Source organism: Centroberyx affinis, unplaced genomic scaffold (assembly GCF_046629955.1).
Source record: "Centroberyx affinis isolate AG114_WGS23_722 - 3 ecotype Tasmania unplaced genomic scaffold, CSIRO-AGI_Caff_v1 ptg006070l_1, whole genome shotgun sequence".
NCBI classification, from domain to species: Eukaryota; Metazoa; Chordata; class Actinopteri; order Beryciformes; family Berycidae; genus Centroberyx; species Centroberyx affinis.
Genome location: NW_027283087.1, coordinates 54,786 through 69,263, shown reverse-complemented (window position 1 = coordinate 69,263; position 14,478 = coordinate 54,786). Strand labels below are relative to the sequence as shown.

General features: G+C 38.2%; 1 protein-coding gene across 1 annotated transcript; it reads left to right on the top strand.

The window, feature by feature from the left end:
• Nucleotides 1-6,586: 6,586 nt before the first annotated feature.
• Nucleotides 6,587-13,047, top strand: chsy3 (chondroitin sulfate synthase 3; the record flags this gene model as incomplete). The annotated part of the gene is made up of 2 exons (XM_071512080.1): nucleotides 6,587-7,919; nucleotides 12,764-13,047. Coding segments are annotated over exons 1-2 (900 nt in total), but the record flags the coding sequence as incomplete, so codon positions are not given.
• Nucleotides 13,048-14,478: the final 1,431 nt, after the last annotated feature.

Sequence of the window (14,478 nt, the reverse complement as noted above, 5' to 3'; positions counted from 1 at the left end):
TCCTTTCATTGTCCCAAACCAAAATGCTTAAACAATTTCACTCATATTTCAAGTTCACTCAGCAATCACTGACTGACCCAAGGGTGGAACTACATCACTGGTGGGGGACAACATGTTTACTATTTGCTTGTTTGATTCTATTCCAAAGTCAGATAGTAGAGTAGATGACTCACTTTCACACACTCACATACACACAAAGATAAACAGTTACCTAACTGCCTAATCGCCTTCCCTTAAAGTGATGTTGAACTTTGGTATAGTACCTTTGGTTGTGTAGCTTCCTGGCCATCATATAACCCCCAAAATCTGCGATTCTGTTATCTCATGCTCTGGTGCGACTGTAATTGTAAATAGGCGAAAAACAGGGTTTTTTTAATATATATATTGTCAGAATCTGCTTTGTTCACATTGGATTTTCACCATACAATGGCAATGAATGGAGAGAGAAATAAAAAAGCAATTCTCCAATCATCTCTACCATTTTGCATATATCTGTCTTCTCCTTGCCCACCTGGACACTCTCTCAGACACTAAAACTTCAAAATAAGAGTGATACACCGACCAAACATGCAAATCCTAATAAAAAATCCTTGTATGGTACAGTACCTTGGCCTTATATATTAGGATTTGCTTTATCCAGAGAGGACAGAGATAAGCATGTTGTCATAGTCATAGTTGTCAATGTCAGTCTTTTTTTTACAGGAACATCCTGAATAAATTTAGGCTACTGTTTCCCATTCCACTGTTCAGATCCTCCTCCTAATCTCTGAACCTAATTTTGTTTTTTCTGGATTAGCTCATAGCTCTATGTTTATCTTATATTGGTTATGTCTTGCCCTCCAAATAATGCTCAGCTGCTACCTTTTGCAAATACTGAGGCAGTTTATCTGTTGGTTATGCTGTAGAGCCAAATCATGTTGATTGTTCCTGCTAAATAACGACACAGCTCATAAGTTTTTTTGAGAATATTGCCTATTTTGTTTCTAGATTTTGCAATTTTTTGTAGCCTTTTACAACTCACTGTGTATTTCTTTGTATTTTTTAGTTCAATGCCTGCAGCATCTATTTGTAAAAAATGAAAAAATCAATATTATGTATCATGCATCTAGCAAGTACTCCTGCTTCAGTTGACACTCACAAATCTGAATTAATGGGTAACACTTTACAATAAGGGTACATTAATTAAGGGTTAGTTAATGCTAAATAACTATTAACTTAATGCTTAATAAGCATTAACTAACCCTTAATTAACAGTTAACTAATGTGTCTGGTAATCATTTACTAATGGTGTTCATGTTAACCTAGGTATTAATTTATACATTATTAGGGTTAGTTAATGCTTATTAAGCATTAACTAACCCTTATTAAGCATTAACTAACCCTTAACTTAGTGTACCCTTATTGTAAAGTGTTACCAATTAATGAAGCCAAATGAAGATGCTAAATAACTTGTATGTATATGGTGTATCAGTGGTCTCCAAGCATGTGCCAGAGAGCCATCTGTAAACAGGATTTCAGTTTCAACCAATCAGTTTGGACAAAATGAAAATCTCTACATGGCACATGACTGGAAACACTGCTGTATACATATTTTCATTTGTCACATCTTGAGTTTTCATGGCACACTGAACTGGTTAGGACATAACACATCTTGGCTCGATGCTTCTTCTCAGTCTGCAGGGGTAAAGTGATTTGATGATAATGAATTGAACCGTGATCATTTGAAGTTGAAGGGTTACGATTTAAACTTGGGTGTATTATTATTCAAACAGGCCATGCCAATGTTAAGGACAAATGAGAGTATGTTTGGAGAGTGGTCTGATAATCGTTGGCAAAGGGGGTTGGGTTTGGGCTGCTCTTCTGTGATTGGTTGAATAATCGACAGGGTCTAAAAAGTTCAAAGGGTAACCGTACTTGCAGACCAAGCGCAACCACTTCATTTTGCATCACTTCACTCGATCCAAAGTCGTCGCTTGAGTGTTTCATTGGGTGTATTCTGGGATTAAATTCTCAGTTTGTTTAACATTGTTTGTATTTTACCATTTTTATCATTTCATTTTGCGCAAATATGATCCATAAGCATACATATGGAAAAGAAAATGTAATCTTGACATTCTGCTTTACTCTAGTGAGCTAGGTAGCTAAGTGGCTACAGCTGTTTGGATAATGGGATAGTTAGGCTAGCAAGCTATAGCGCTGAAGTTAGCAGCTAAAGTATTTTAGACACGTGCAAAACTCAAATTTCTATGAGCAAAACAGTTGTTTTTCTGTGTTCTAATATTTTATGTGAAATGTATATGGTGTAAGTAATTTGACGTTACCTTTTCTTGAGGTCTCAAAATGCTAACATGACTCCTCTCTTGAACCGAAGTTTGCACGGAAGTTTGCTAGCTTGTTAGCATTTTGTGACTTCCAGAAAGAAACATTTTAATGATAATGCAGTTCTTCGATAACTGGTGTAAATAATTTGTCATTATCTTTTCACATATAGCCTACATTTCCCATTATCAGAACGCAGAAAAAGCAACCACAGAAAATTTCGATTTTTTTGTTTTGCCCGTAGTGTGGGCAAAACAGACTGTGGCCCATTTGAAACGTCACACCATTCTAATCTATGGACATCGTTCCTATTTGCATAGTATAAAACTTTTGAAACTTTTCTCATTGCATCACAGGCCTGGTTCAGGTCGCCACCTGTCCCACCATGCTTTGCACACACTGTTATTCACTTCATACAGACAATGAATGGAGGCAAACTGTTGGCCTTGTGAAATTGTATCTGCTGTAAAGAGTCAGTCAAGAATAGGTGACTAAGATTGAAGCCACCCAAGTGAGAGAAAATAAAGTTATTTTTTGTAAATAAGAATATGCTGTCTGAGTCATTGATATAAGCAGAAGCCACCATTTAAGTGTGCAACATTTGGTCCTGGACAGTGGTGGAAAGTAACTAAGTACATTTACTCAAGTACTGTACTTAAGTACAATTTTGAGGTACTTATACTTTACTTGAGTATTTCCATTTGATGCTACTTTATACTTCCACTCCACTACATTTCAGAGGGAAATATTGTACTTTCTACTCCACTACATTTATTTGACAGCTTCAGTTACTTTTCAGATGGAGATTTGACACAATGGATAATATAACAAGCTTTTAAAATACAACACATTGTTAAAGATGAAACCAGTGGTTTCCAACCTTTTTGGCTTTTGACGTCTTCCAAAAAGCAGTGTGTAGTCGGGTCACATTTCAGATGTCTATGAGTTGTTAACAGCTCCACCAAATAGTGATTTTTCCCTCTAAACCTCACATGGTTTCATTTCAATAAATGTTCAAATGATCCAATATTTCAGCAAAAATCAAAGATTAGAGAAAAAGTCCAAAAACTGAAAACAGATTTGTGTCTCAGAACTTTGTTTTTTCTTCTTTCCCATTAATCATCTCACGACCCCTCCGATTTATCTGGTGACCCTTTGGAGGGGCCCGACCCCTAGGTTGGACTAAACTAGCTAACTGTATATAAAGTAGTTCAAACTAGCTCCACCTCCAGCAGCTACAACAGTAACATGCTGCTTACACACTGATACTTCAGTATTAATAATCTAATGATGTCATATATAATAAAATATCAGTCAGAGGGACCAAACCACTACTTTTACTTTAATACTTTAACTACATTTTGCTGCTAATACTTATGTACTTTTACTTAAGTAGGCATACGACCTCAGTTTTGTGCTCCTTTCTATTCTATAAAGCCTGAAACTGCAAAACTCACCCAAAATACATTTTTACATTGATAACACTGAGACGCCTCATCTCTTTATCTATTTCTTTCACACACACACACACACACACACACAGTTTACGTCTCGGGTGATAACACTTAGGAGAAAGACAGTAAGAGCTTTGTATATTAGTGTGTACATCTAGTCTTTTGTTCCAAATCTTAGATAATATTTAGATTCATATTTCTATTGAGAAATGTGCACAGTATAACTATTATATTTACTAATTTTGGAACAGCACATGCACCATATGTATGGCTGTAGACATAGGCAGGCATTTATTTTATTAACTATAGAAAGGTATTTATTCTGTGCACAACATAATGACTCATACAATTTATTATTATTTTGATTAAAAAGTGCCTCGTAATTAGTGAATTATACAAACAGTAAGAAGTAGCCTACATAAAGGTTCAACATAGCAATAAGGGAAAAAATCAGTTGGAATAGAAATATGAAAAAGGGAGAGAATGGAAAATAAAATGGGTTCCAATTTCAGTGAATATTTTGCATTTTTTCTTCTTTTTTTTTACCATTTGTTGTCATTTTATAAGCTATTCAAATTCTATCAGGAAAATGTCAAGCTTTGGTAATTTCTCAAAATGTTTCTCTGTGTTTACAATAAAATCCACACATTCCAATGGACATGATTATGAATTTTTTGTTGTTGTTTTTTTGCAGTTGTTCAGTCATAAAAAAAACAAAAGAAGATAGGTCAGCCTATAATCTAAAGTTTGGACAGTATTTTTTTTTTATCTTAGATCTCAATATTTTCATTTTTATCAGACATCAGACAATTAGCAGTGAACCAAGTCTCTATCCTGTAAAGTCTGGGAAGTCTGCTACTATAATATGCTAGTGTTTCTTATAAATTAATAATTATGCAACTGTTATATGATCACTTAAGTGACTAATGGGTGAGATGTTCGTTCAACCCATAATGTTAATTAAGTCACAACTCATGAATTCATAATTATACATTATGAAGCTGATAATTAGAAATTGGCAAAGACATCTACAGCAGCCTATTAAAGATGAGTTAGTTCAATAAATTGCACTATGACTAATACGTGTTGTAATAATATCAGATAACTGTTCTCATGCCTTAACAAAAACCGAAAACTTTTTGATTAGAAAATGTATGCTTGTGAATATGATATAATTAATTCAATAAGATAACATTGCTTATCATTGTTTTTTTTTTTTTAATCAAGGAATCCAAACAGCACGTTTTGATCAAACTAAGAAAAAATTATATTTATGTTTTCAGTGACGAAGCTAGAAATGTCTTGCCATAGTTTTCTAGTGTGAGGATGAAATCAGAACAGGTGAGACTGAGTCTGAAGTTAAGCATCACAGAATAAACAGTTTCCAATATAATATCGGCCATAAATTGGTATTTTCCGCCTTCTTTAACCTTGTTGGTAATAAAGAATTTGTGTGGCAAAACGACCAGACTTTTTTTTTCCATCAACCAGATTGGCTGATTCCATCAACCAGATTAGTGAGAAGTGAAGCTTCTCACTTTTCATTATGGCTTTTTCCTTAGGACGTCATGCAAGGAAGAGGAACGGGTTTCTATTTCTTGCTCCTCCCTCTGTTCCAAGGTGCGTCAAGCTCACAGAATAACACCGGAAGACGGGCTATTCTGACTTCATAATAAAAGCATAAGCTTGCTCACTGAGAAAACGATAGATATTCACTGTAAAAATGTTAAGGCACTTTAAGACACTTTAAGACACAAGATACGTTTCCCTGCTGCCTTGACATTGCCAAAGTTTTAGTGAGAGTCAAAAGTTACTGCGTATGTTAAAAAAACACACATTGTTCTAAGGTGATGATCATCTCAGCAAACCTTCAGGGAACGTTCCTTAAAGGTTCTCTGAAGGTTAAATTTTTTGCAACCTTTAAAAAACGTTCTAGGAACGTTCTTCAACAATAACCCTCAGGGAACGTTCGCTGTGGGGGTCCAGGGAATGTTTCCTTATCCTTCAGGCAACGTTCATGGAATGTTTGCGGAACGTTCCCTGAACCGAAAATTGTTTGCTGGGTATGAGCCTAGAAATTTGACCATACAGATGCACCATAAAATGCAGTGAAGTATTATACTTCTGTAAAAACTTAAGTAAAACTACTAACTTCAAAATACAAAAAAAGGTACACAAGGGCACAAAAAAACTATAGCCTACAGGTTCAGTAATAATTGTAACTCGTTGCTTCTACACACAAGTATTGGGATGGAAGTAAGTAGGCCTAAGTAAGAAGAACAAGAGAATAGCATTAAGGAATTATGGAAGCCCATTTCCGCCAGTGTGATGAAAAAAAAAAGATCCTGTAAGTCATTATAATGAGAAACTTTCTCAAAATAATGACTTAGTATCTCAAAATAATGATTTAGTATCTCAAAATAATGACTTAGTATCTCAAAATAATGATTTAGTATCTCAAAGTAATTACTTAGTATCTCAAAGATACGAACTCAATATTTTGAGAAAGTTTCTCATTATTTTGAGATAGGTAACTCATTATTTTGTGATACTAACTCATTATTTTGAGATACTAAGTCATTATTTACAGCACCGTTTTTTTTTCATCACACTGGCGGAAATGGGCTTCCATAATTCCTTAATGCCACTTTGGTACGGTTTTACTCCGAAAACGTCATTCAAAAAATGGCTTTATTTTGAAAGTCACGACAGGAAGTGTCACAGCTAACTGTGGGAGGCTTGACACTGGTCTTCAGGATGGCTACCTACATACAAACAGTGATTTTACCTGTTCCTCAAACGGAGAGAAATCAGAGGAGAGCCACTGTACGGTTCAGATGAAAAACTCAACCATCGCGACGTCAAGTTTTTGAACTACATCGCGAGCCGCGGGAGCGGATAGCGCTAAACCTGACGGTTGCCTACTGAGGAGACAGCGAGGATAAAAAAAAAAACTGACCCGTTGTGATATTTTGTGCACTAAAACCTGGAGGAAAACACAATGACACCGACTTGAAACGGGTTGTTGCTGCTTCTTTCTGCCCCGAAATGACGAGAGTTAACTTTGAGTAAATTGTTTGTTTTTTGGGTGTCGAAAATGAGGAACCAGCTGGGAACTCGTCCGGACTTCTGGAAGAACCAACGCTGGGTTTCGCTCGGACGGGAAGCTAACTTCTAGGACATTAAGCTACAAATACAGTGGGGTTTTTTTTCTTTTCTGTTTTTTTTTAATATCATTTGGGGGCTGCGGTACTGGTCGAGACCCAATTTCCAGCAACATGACAGGCGAGAATAGTCGAAGGGACTGACTGTCAAGCGGTTAGAAATGTCTCGTTAGCCCCCCTGAAATGATATTATCAGAGGCAGAGAGTGTGTCTGCTCTCTCCCTTCAAGGTAGGACACTCAATTAAATGCACTACGGAGATGTTTGATGACCAAACACGGCAGCAGCTCCACAGACAACAGCAACATTCATACCCATATTCATACTCCATTCACTGCAGATACAAACTCTCCGCGTCCACCCAGCCATGGCCCTTAGACTGAGAAGACCGTGGATGAGCGTCGTTGTCGGGGTCTTCCTCGGATTCACCGCGGCCTCCTGGCTCATCGTACCCCGGGTGCTGGAAATCAGCGGCAAACGCAAGAAATCTCCCGTGTGCTCGTACTACAGCGACGCCGCCGTCGCGGGGAAAGTGCCCGAAATCCTCGGGAACGCCGCGGGTCTTCGCGGCAGAGACCGGGACAGCCCGCCGTCCAGCCAGGAGGGCAGCGAGGAGGAGGAGGAGGAGGAGGACAGGGTGTACAGGACGGGTAACGGGAGCGGGGATAACGGGAGACCCGTAAGCCGACCCGGGCATTTCCTCTACGTCGGCGTGATGACCGCCAAAAAGTACCTGGACACGCGCGCCGTGGCCGCGTACACGACCTGGGCGAGTTCCATACCCGGGAAGGTGGAGTTCTTCTCGAGCGCGGGGTCGGGTGCAGTCCGAGTGGCCGTGCCCGTGCCGGTGGTGTCGCTGGCGGGCGTGGATGACTCCTACCCGCCGCAGAAGAAGTCGTTCATGATGCTGAAGTACATCCATGACCACTACCTGGATAAATACGAGTGGTTCATGCGGGCTGATGATGATGTTTATATAAGAGGTGATTATCCTGATAGAAAAAACGGGGGATGGCTCGAGTGTGTGTGTGTGTGTGTGTGTGTGTGTTTTCTAGGCTACACAAGTTTGAAGTAGTTTGACCCATATGGGCAGTGGGGGAAGAAGTACTCTGATCCTTTACTTAAGTAAAAGTACCAATACAGCAATGTAAAAATACTCCATTACAAGTAAAAGTCCTGCATGAAAAATCCTACTTAAGTAAAAGTACATAAGTATTAGCAGCAAAATGTAGTTAAAGTATTAAAGTAAAAGTAGTGGTTTGGTCCCTCTGACTGATAATTTATTATATATGACATCATTAGATTATTAATACTGAAGCATCAGTGTGTAAGCAGCATGTTACTGTTGTAGCTGCTGGAGGTGGAGCTAGTTTGAACTACTTTATATACAGTTAGCTAGTTTAGTCCAGTGGTTCCCAACCTAGGGGTCGGGCCCCTCCAAAGGGTCACCAGATAAATCTGAGGGGTCGTGAGATGATTAATGGGAGAGGAAAGAAGAAAAAACAAAGTTCTGATACACAAATCTGTTTCCAGTTTTTGGACTTTTTCTCTAATCTTTGATTTTTGCTGAAATATTGGATCATTTGAACATTTATTGAAATGAAACCATGTGAGGTTTAGAGGGAAAAATCACTATTTGGTGGAGCTGTTAACAACTCATAGACATCTGAAATGTGACCCGACTACACACTGCTTTTTGGAAGACGTCAAAAGCCAAAAAGGTTGGAAACCACTGGTTTCATCTTTAACAATGTGTTGTATTTTAAAAGCTTGTTATATTATCCATTGTGTCAAATCTCCATCTGAAAAGTAACTAAAGCTGTCAAATAAATGTAGTGGAGTAGAAAGTACAATATTTCCCTCTGAAATGTAGTGGAGTGGAAGTATAAAGTAGCATCAAATGGAAATACTCAAGTAAAGTACAAGTATCTCAAAATTGTACTTAAGTACAGTATTTGAGTAAATGTACTTAGTTACTTTCCACCACTGCATATGGGCATCTATTGGGTCTGGCAAAGTGTGGCACTCTCCATAATAACTAAGCCATGAGTCTCAATTTGATCTTACAGTTTATACTGGAGAGCAAAAATCACCAGATCATCTACTTTAAGCCTTAAAAAAAAAAAAAAAAAAAAAATCACATCACATCAGAGAGCATTCAGGGCCAATGTTCCCTGAAAGCAGATAGCTTGGTGACCTATGTTTGACACTTTGACCTCTCTGCTGTCTAGACGGTGGCAATGTGGCATCAGCTGGTTAACCTGACATGCATCTGTCAAGAATCTAAAACATTTCGTTCATGTGCTTGTGAATGTCTGCCCCCCTCCAGCATGCAGCACTGTGCCCTCTAATTGTTCATGTAGCTTGTGCATAAGTGGTATATGGCTCCAGTAAGAAAGAGAGTTTCATTTTCAAACTGTTATTATGTATAAAAGGACTATCTATAGGGATGGGGTGGGGGCAGTCGATTGTTACACCAACTAACACACCCTAACCCTTAATTTTATCCCTGAAATGTCCTTAATTTCTCATTACATAAATATTAATTATCCATTAAAAATAACATAGCTTTAAAAAAGTAACATGGGGTTATAAAGGATTTATTCATGGGTTGGTTCGTGGAGACACTAGCAATTAAGGGATTGTTTATGCCTTTTGGGCAGGTTTACAGGGTTATTAATGAGGTATTAATGGAAAGTTCCTGTCTCCCTGAATATTTCATTAAATTAGAAAGTAAGGAGTCAAACATTAAAGGTGGTTTTGATGGGGTCTCCTCCATTAATAACTCCCTTCACTCATTTTAAGGCACGAATTCAGGGGTGAATTCATGCAAACGCTTCTCTACTTTTCTCTACCGGTTTGTACAGGAAACCTTTGCTTTTCTTACGACTTAAGGGGCAAATGTAAAAACTCTATGCTGTCCCAGGTCAGTACTAATAATGTGGAGGACAATGCTGCACTGTATTGCATACATACGAAGTAAAATTGGTGATGGTTTTGAAATGGTTTTGAAGGAGCCTACAAGTGTTTTTTGTACAGCAGTTGATTTATAACAATTACAAATCCATCTAAAACCAAGCAACTCCATGCTGCGTCATGATAAAAAGTAGAAATATAAGGAAAGTATAATTTGTGAATGATGCTACAAGTAGGCTACACCTCCAAACTGAAATACAGACTTCTTCCCAACATCATGACATTACGGGTAGAGCTTTCCTCGATCCAAGGATTTTCTGGCCAAGCTGCGCAAAGCCAAAGAATACATTGATGCTTAAAGGAATAGTTCACCCAAAAATGAAAATTCTGTCATCATCTCCTCCCCCTCATGCCAGTTGAAACACAGGTGAAGTTTGTCCATATAACACACAGGGAGGTTGCTAACAAATGACGCTAACAAATTTCACCTGTGTTTCATTTGGCATGAGGGGGAGGAGATGATGACAGAAGTTTCATTGTTTGGGTGAACTATTCCTTTAAAACTGCACATTCTCTATGGTTATTTCCTTGATGCTGTAACATGTCTCAGGCTTCACTGACTGTCAGATCAAGGGGAAAAGACGATGAGTGACCCATGTGACAACATTTGATGCTTGGGTTGAGACAGACATGGATTGGGGTTGATTGGTCTATTTAGGTGACAGATAAGGCAAGGCAAGTTTATTTATATTAGATTAGATTAGATTAGATTAGATTCAACTGTATTGTCATTGCACAGAGTACAAGTACTAAGACAATGAAATGCAGTTTAGCATCTAACCAGTGCAAAAGAAGCAGTAAAAGTGCAGTGCAATGTAATGTGCATATGTATAATATATAAATAGAATAAGCTGTAAGGGTAGTATGAATGTGCTAAGATATATACAGTATGAACTGTATTAACAGTATCAAGAGTATGAACAGTGGATATGAATATGCAAGATATATATGCAAGATGTATGTAGTAATATATATAGTATATGCAGTATAGTGTATATACAGTATGAACAGTATGAACAGAATGAACAGAGTGGTATGAATAAGATAAATAACAAAAGATAAGTAACAGTATGAACAGTATAAACAGTATGAACTTATTAAACAGTATTATATAGCACATTTCATATACAATGGCAGTGTCAAAATAAAGACATAAACGACATAAAAAGATAAGAACAACTAATAAACCAAGAGGCCTAATTATGAGATCTTTAGAGAAGTAATGAAAGCTGTGTATCTAAACCATCTAAACCTGACCAGGGAAGCATTACCCTGTTTTCAGACAGGAGGCGTGACTTATCACTCGAGTTTCATTGCTTGACTTGAATTGATTGTTGTTTGCACGCAAATTTGATGACACCACTTGAATTATTACGATCAGTGGTTTCGTTTGCCATCTTGCTTGATGAGTCGGTGTAGATTAGTTGAAACTCCACTTTAGTATTATATTTTTTTATTCTATCATACTTGCATTTTGATCCCTCTGCTCCAGGCTTGGCATCAGCATCTTTTTTTGGGGGGGGGATCTAACTTTTAGAAACTTTTTGGTCAGATGTCATTGCTGGGTCAGTGCTATTTTTTCTCAATGTAAATATTAGCTGGGGGAGAACTTGGAGCTGATTGGCTTTCACTGTACTGGGTCAGGTGATTTCTTTCATTCATGGTGAAAACTTTTGACCAGAGCAAAAACGTCTTCCCCTCAGTTTGTGCCGGCCAGAGCAAAGTTACATCTGTTAGCCTCCTTCCATTGACTTTGCATGTATTCAGATCGCCTCTACATTTACTGTAGTGTTTTGAATGTAGGATTGGTCCTGTGTACCTTGGTTCCAAATCTATAGATACGTTGTACAGTAAGAGAAGAGATGCTTACACTATGGGCAGTGGTGGAAAGTAACTAAGTACATTTACTCAAGTACTGTACTTAAGTACAATTTTGAGGTACTTGTACTTTACTTGAGTATTTCCATTTGATGCTACTTTATACTTCCACTCCACTACATTTCAGAGGGAAATATTGTACTTTCTACTCCACTACATTTATTTGACAGCTTTAGTTACTTTTCAGATGGAGATTTGACACAATGGATAATATAACAAGCTTTTAAAATACAACACATTGTTAAAGATGAAACCAGTGGTTTCCAACCTTTTTGGCTTTTGACGTCTTCCAAAAAGCAGTGTGTAGTCGGGTCACATTTCAGATGTCTATGAGTTGTTAACAGCTCCACCAAATAGTGATTTTTCCCTCTAAACCTCACATGGTTTCATTTCAATAAATGTTCAAATGATCCAATATTTCAGCAAAAATCAAAGATTAGAGAAAAAGTCCAAAAACTGAAAACAGATTTGTGTATCAGAACTTTGTTTTTTCTTCTTTCCTCTCCCATTAATCATCTCACGACCCCTCAGATTTATCTGGTGACCCTTTGGAGGGGCCCGACCCCTAGGTTGGGAACCACTGGACTAAAGTAGCTAACTGTATATAAAGTAGTTCAAACTAGCTCCACCTCCAGCAGCTACAACAGTAACATGCTGCTTCCACACTGATGCTTCAGTATTAATAATCTAATGATGTCATATATAATAAAATATCAGTCAGAGGGACCAAACCACTACTTTTACTTTAATACTTTAACTACATTTTGCTGCTAATACTTATGTACTTTTACTTCAGTAGGATTTTTCATGCAGGACTTTTACTTGTAATGGAGTATTTTTACATTGCTGTATTGGTACTTTTACTTAAGTAAAGGATCAGAGTACTTCTTCCACCACTGACTATGGGTAACTGTTATATAGAAGAACCCTAACAAAGAGGACAACTCATTTCTCCCACCTCCCCCTCTCCCAGGTGAGAAGCTGGAGTTGTTCCTGCGGTCGCTCAACAGCAGCAAGCCCCTCTACCTCGGCCAGACGGGCCTCGGCATGGCCGAGGAGCTGGGCAAGCTGGCCCTGGAGCCCGGGGAGAATTTCTGCATGGGAGGTCCCGGCATGATCTTCAGCAGGGAAGTGCTGCGCAGGATGGTGCCCCACATCGGCACCTGTCTCAGGGAGATGTACACCACCCATGAGGACGTGGAGGTGGGACGCTGCGTGAGGCGCTTCGGAGGAACACAGTGCGTCTGGTCCTATGAGGTAGGGACCGCTTTCATTTGCTTTGATATTTTTTCAGGGTTCAGAGTTTCTGGAATATCATGGAATTTCAAGAGGCGTATCCCAGGCAGAGAAAGTCAAGGGAATTTGATCAGTTCTCTGGGGAAATCAGGGAATATCAGCCTTCCTTTATAGGAATATAGCAGAATGTATTTTCCGACTTTCACACATTCACTGTGTTAGATGGAGTTTTTTTTTTTAGCGCAACTGTGGTGGAAACTGACACAGAATAACAAACAAGGAAGGAAGAATATATTCTGATCACTAGAAACCCTCTAACTTAGTTATGGAATCGGAGCCACAATGGGAAGCCTGTTCTTTTGTTTGATTCGATGGAAAGGAGGAAGGAGGAAGGAGCCGGTATATTAGCTTGGCCACACATCTCAATATGAGACTAGTTATTGTAGGTAAGGTTTTGTGCTTCCTTTTGGACTGTACTTTTTAAAATTTGTAAATGGAGTGTGTTATGAAAATTGTTGACTGTGCACATAAGGCCCTGCAAAAAAGAGTTGTTACAAAGCCATGGATGGCCATGTCAGTGCTGTAGATGATTTGTAGAATTGCGAAGATCAAACGTTTTTGTTGAGTCTAAAAGCAGATTGATTTCCTCCAGATATATTTTCTCCTCACTCCATCTTTCCAAAACAGTAAATTGCCCCATGACATATTTAACTATCCAGAGATTGGTGTGAGTACTATTGATAAGTGGCATGAGATTTTAGCAAAAAAGCTAAAAATGTCAACCTGACATTTCAACCTGAAATTGCAGCTGAACGCTTGCAGACATTTAAAGCATACACTGAAATCATTGCCGTTTTGGCCTTTTCAATGATCGTCTCCTCACAGGAGCAATCACTCATAGTCTGATCAGTGGAGAAAAGCGTCTCAGTCAATTTCCTCAAAATCATTTCTTTGACATGAACAAAGATGGAGTCACAAATAAATGGAAAGCAGGAGACTCCACGGTTTCCTGAATGGATTTAGATATAAAAGCTCTAAATGAGAGTGCAAGGTTTGCCAAATTATTAAGACCAACTGAGATTTACAGAGCAGGATATTAGATTTAACTTATCGCTTATGTAACATAATTGCTTTTGACATCACCTTCACCACAGAGCAATGCAATGCACTGCTATCCAGAAGAGTGGGGAAACACACACTGTTTAAGAAGTAATTACTGGATAAACACATCCCTAAGATATTCTTCATGAAATGACAAGATGGTGTTCCAATCTTGATAATGAGATAGATTAAAACAATGTTGTCTCCACTGTCCAAAGTCATACTGCTTTTGCTTTCATTTACAGTTACAAGAAAAAAAATAATTTCAGACGGTGTCTAGCCTTTCCTTGTGTGTTCTTCGTTCGTTTAAGATTGCTCTTATTTGAGTACACTGCAAAAAAATATTAAGGC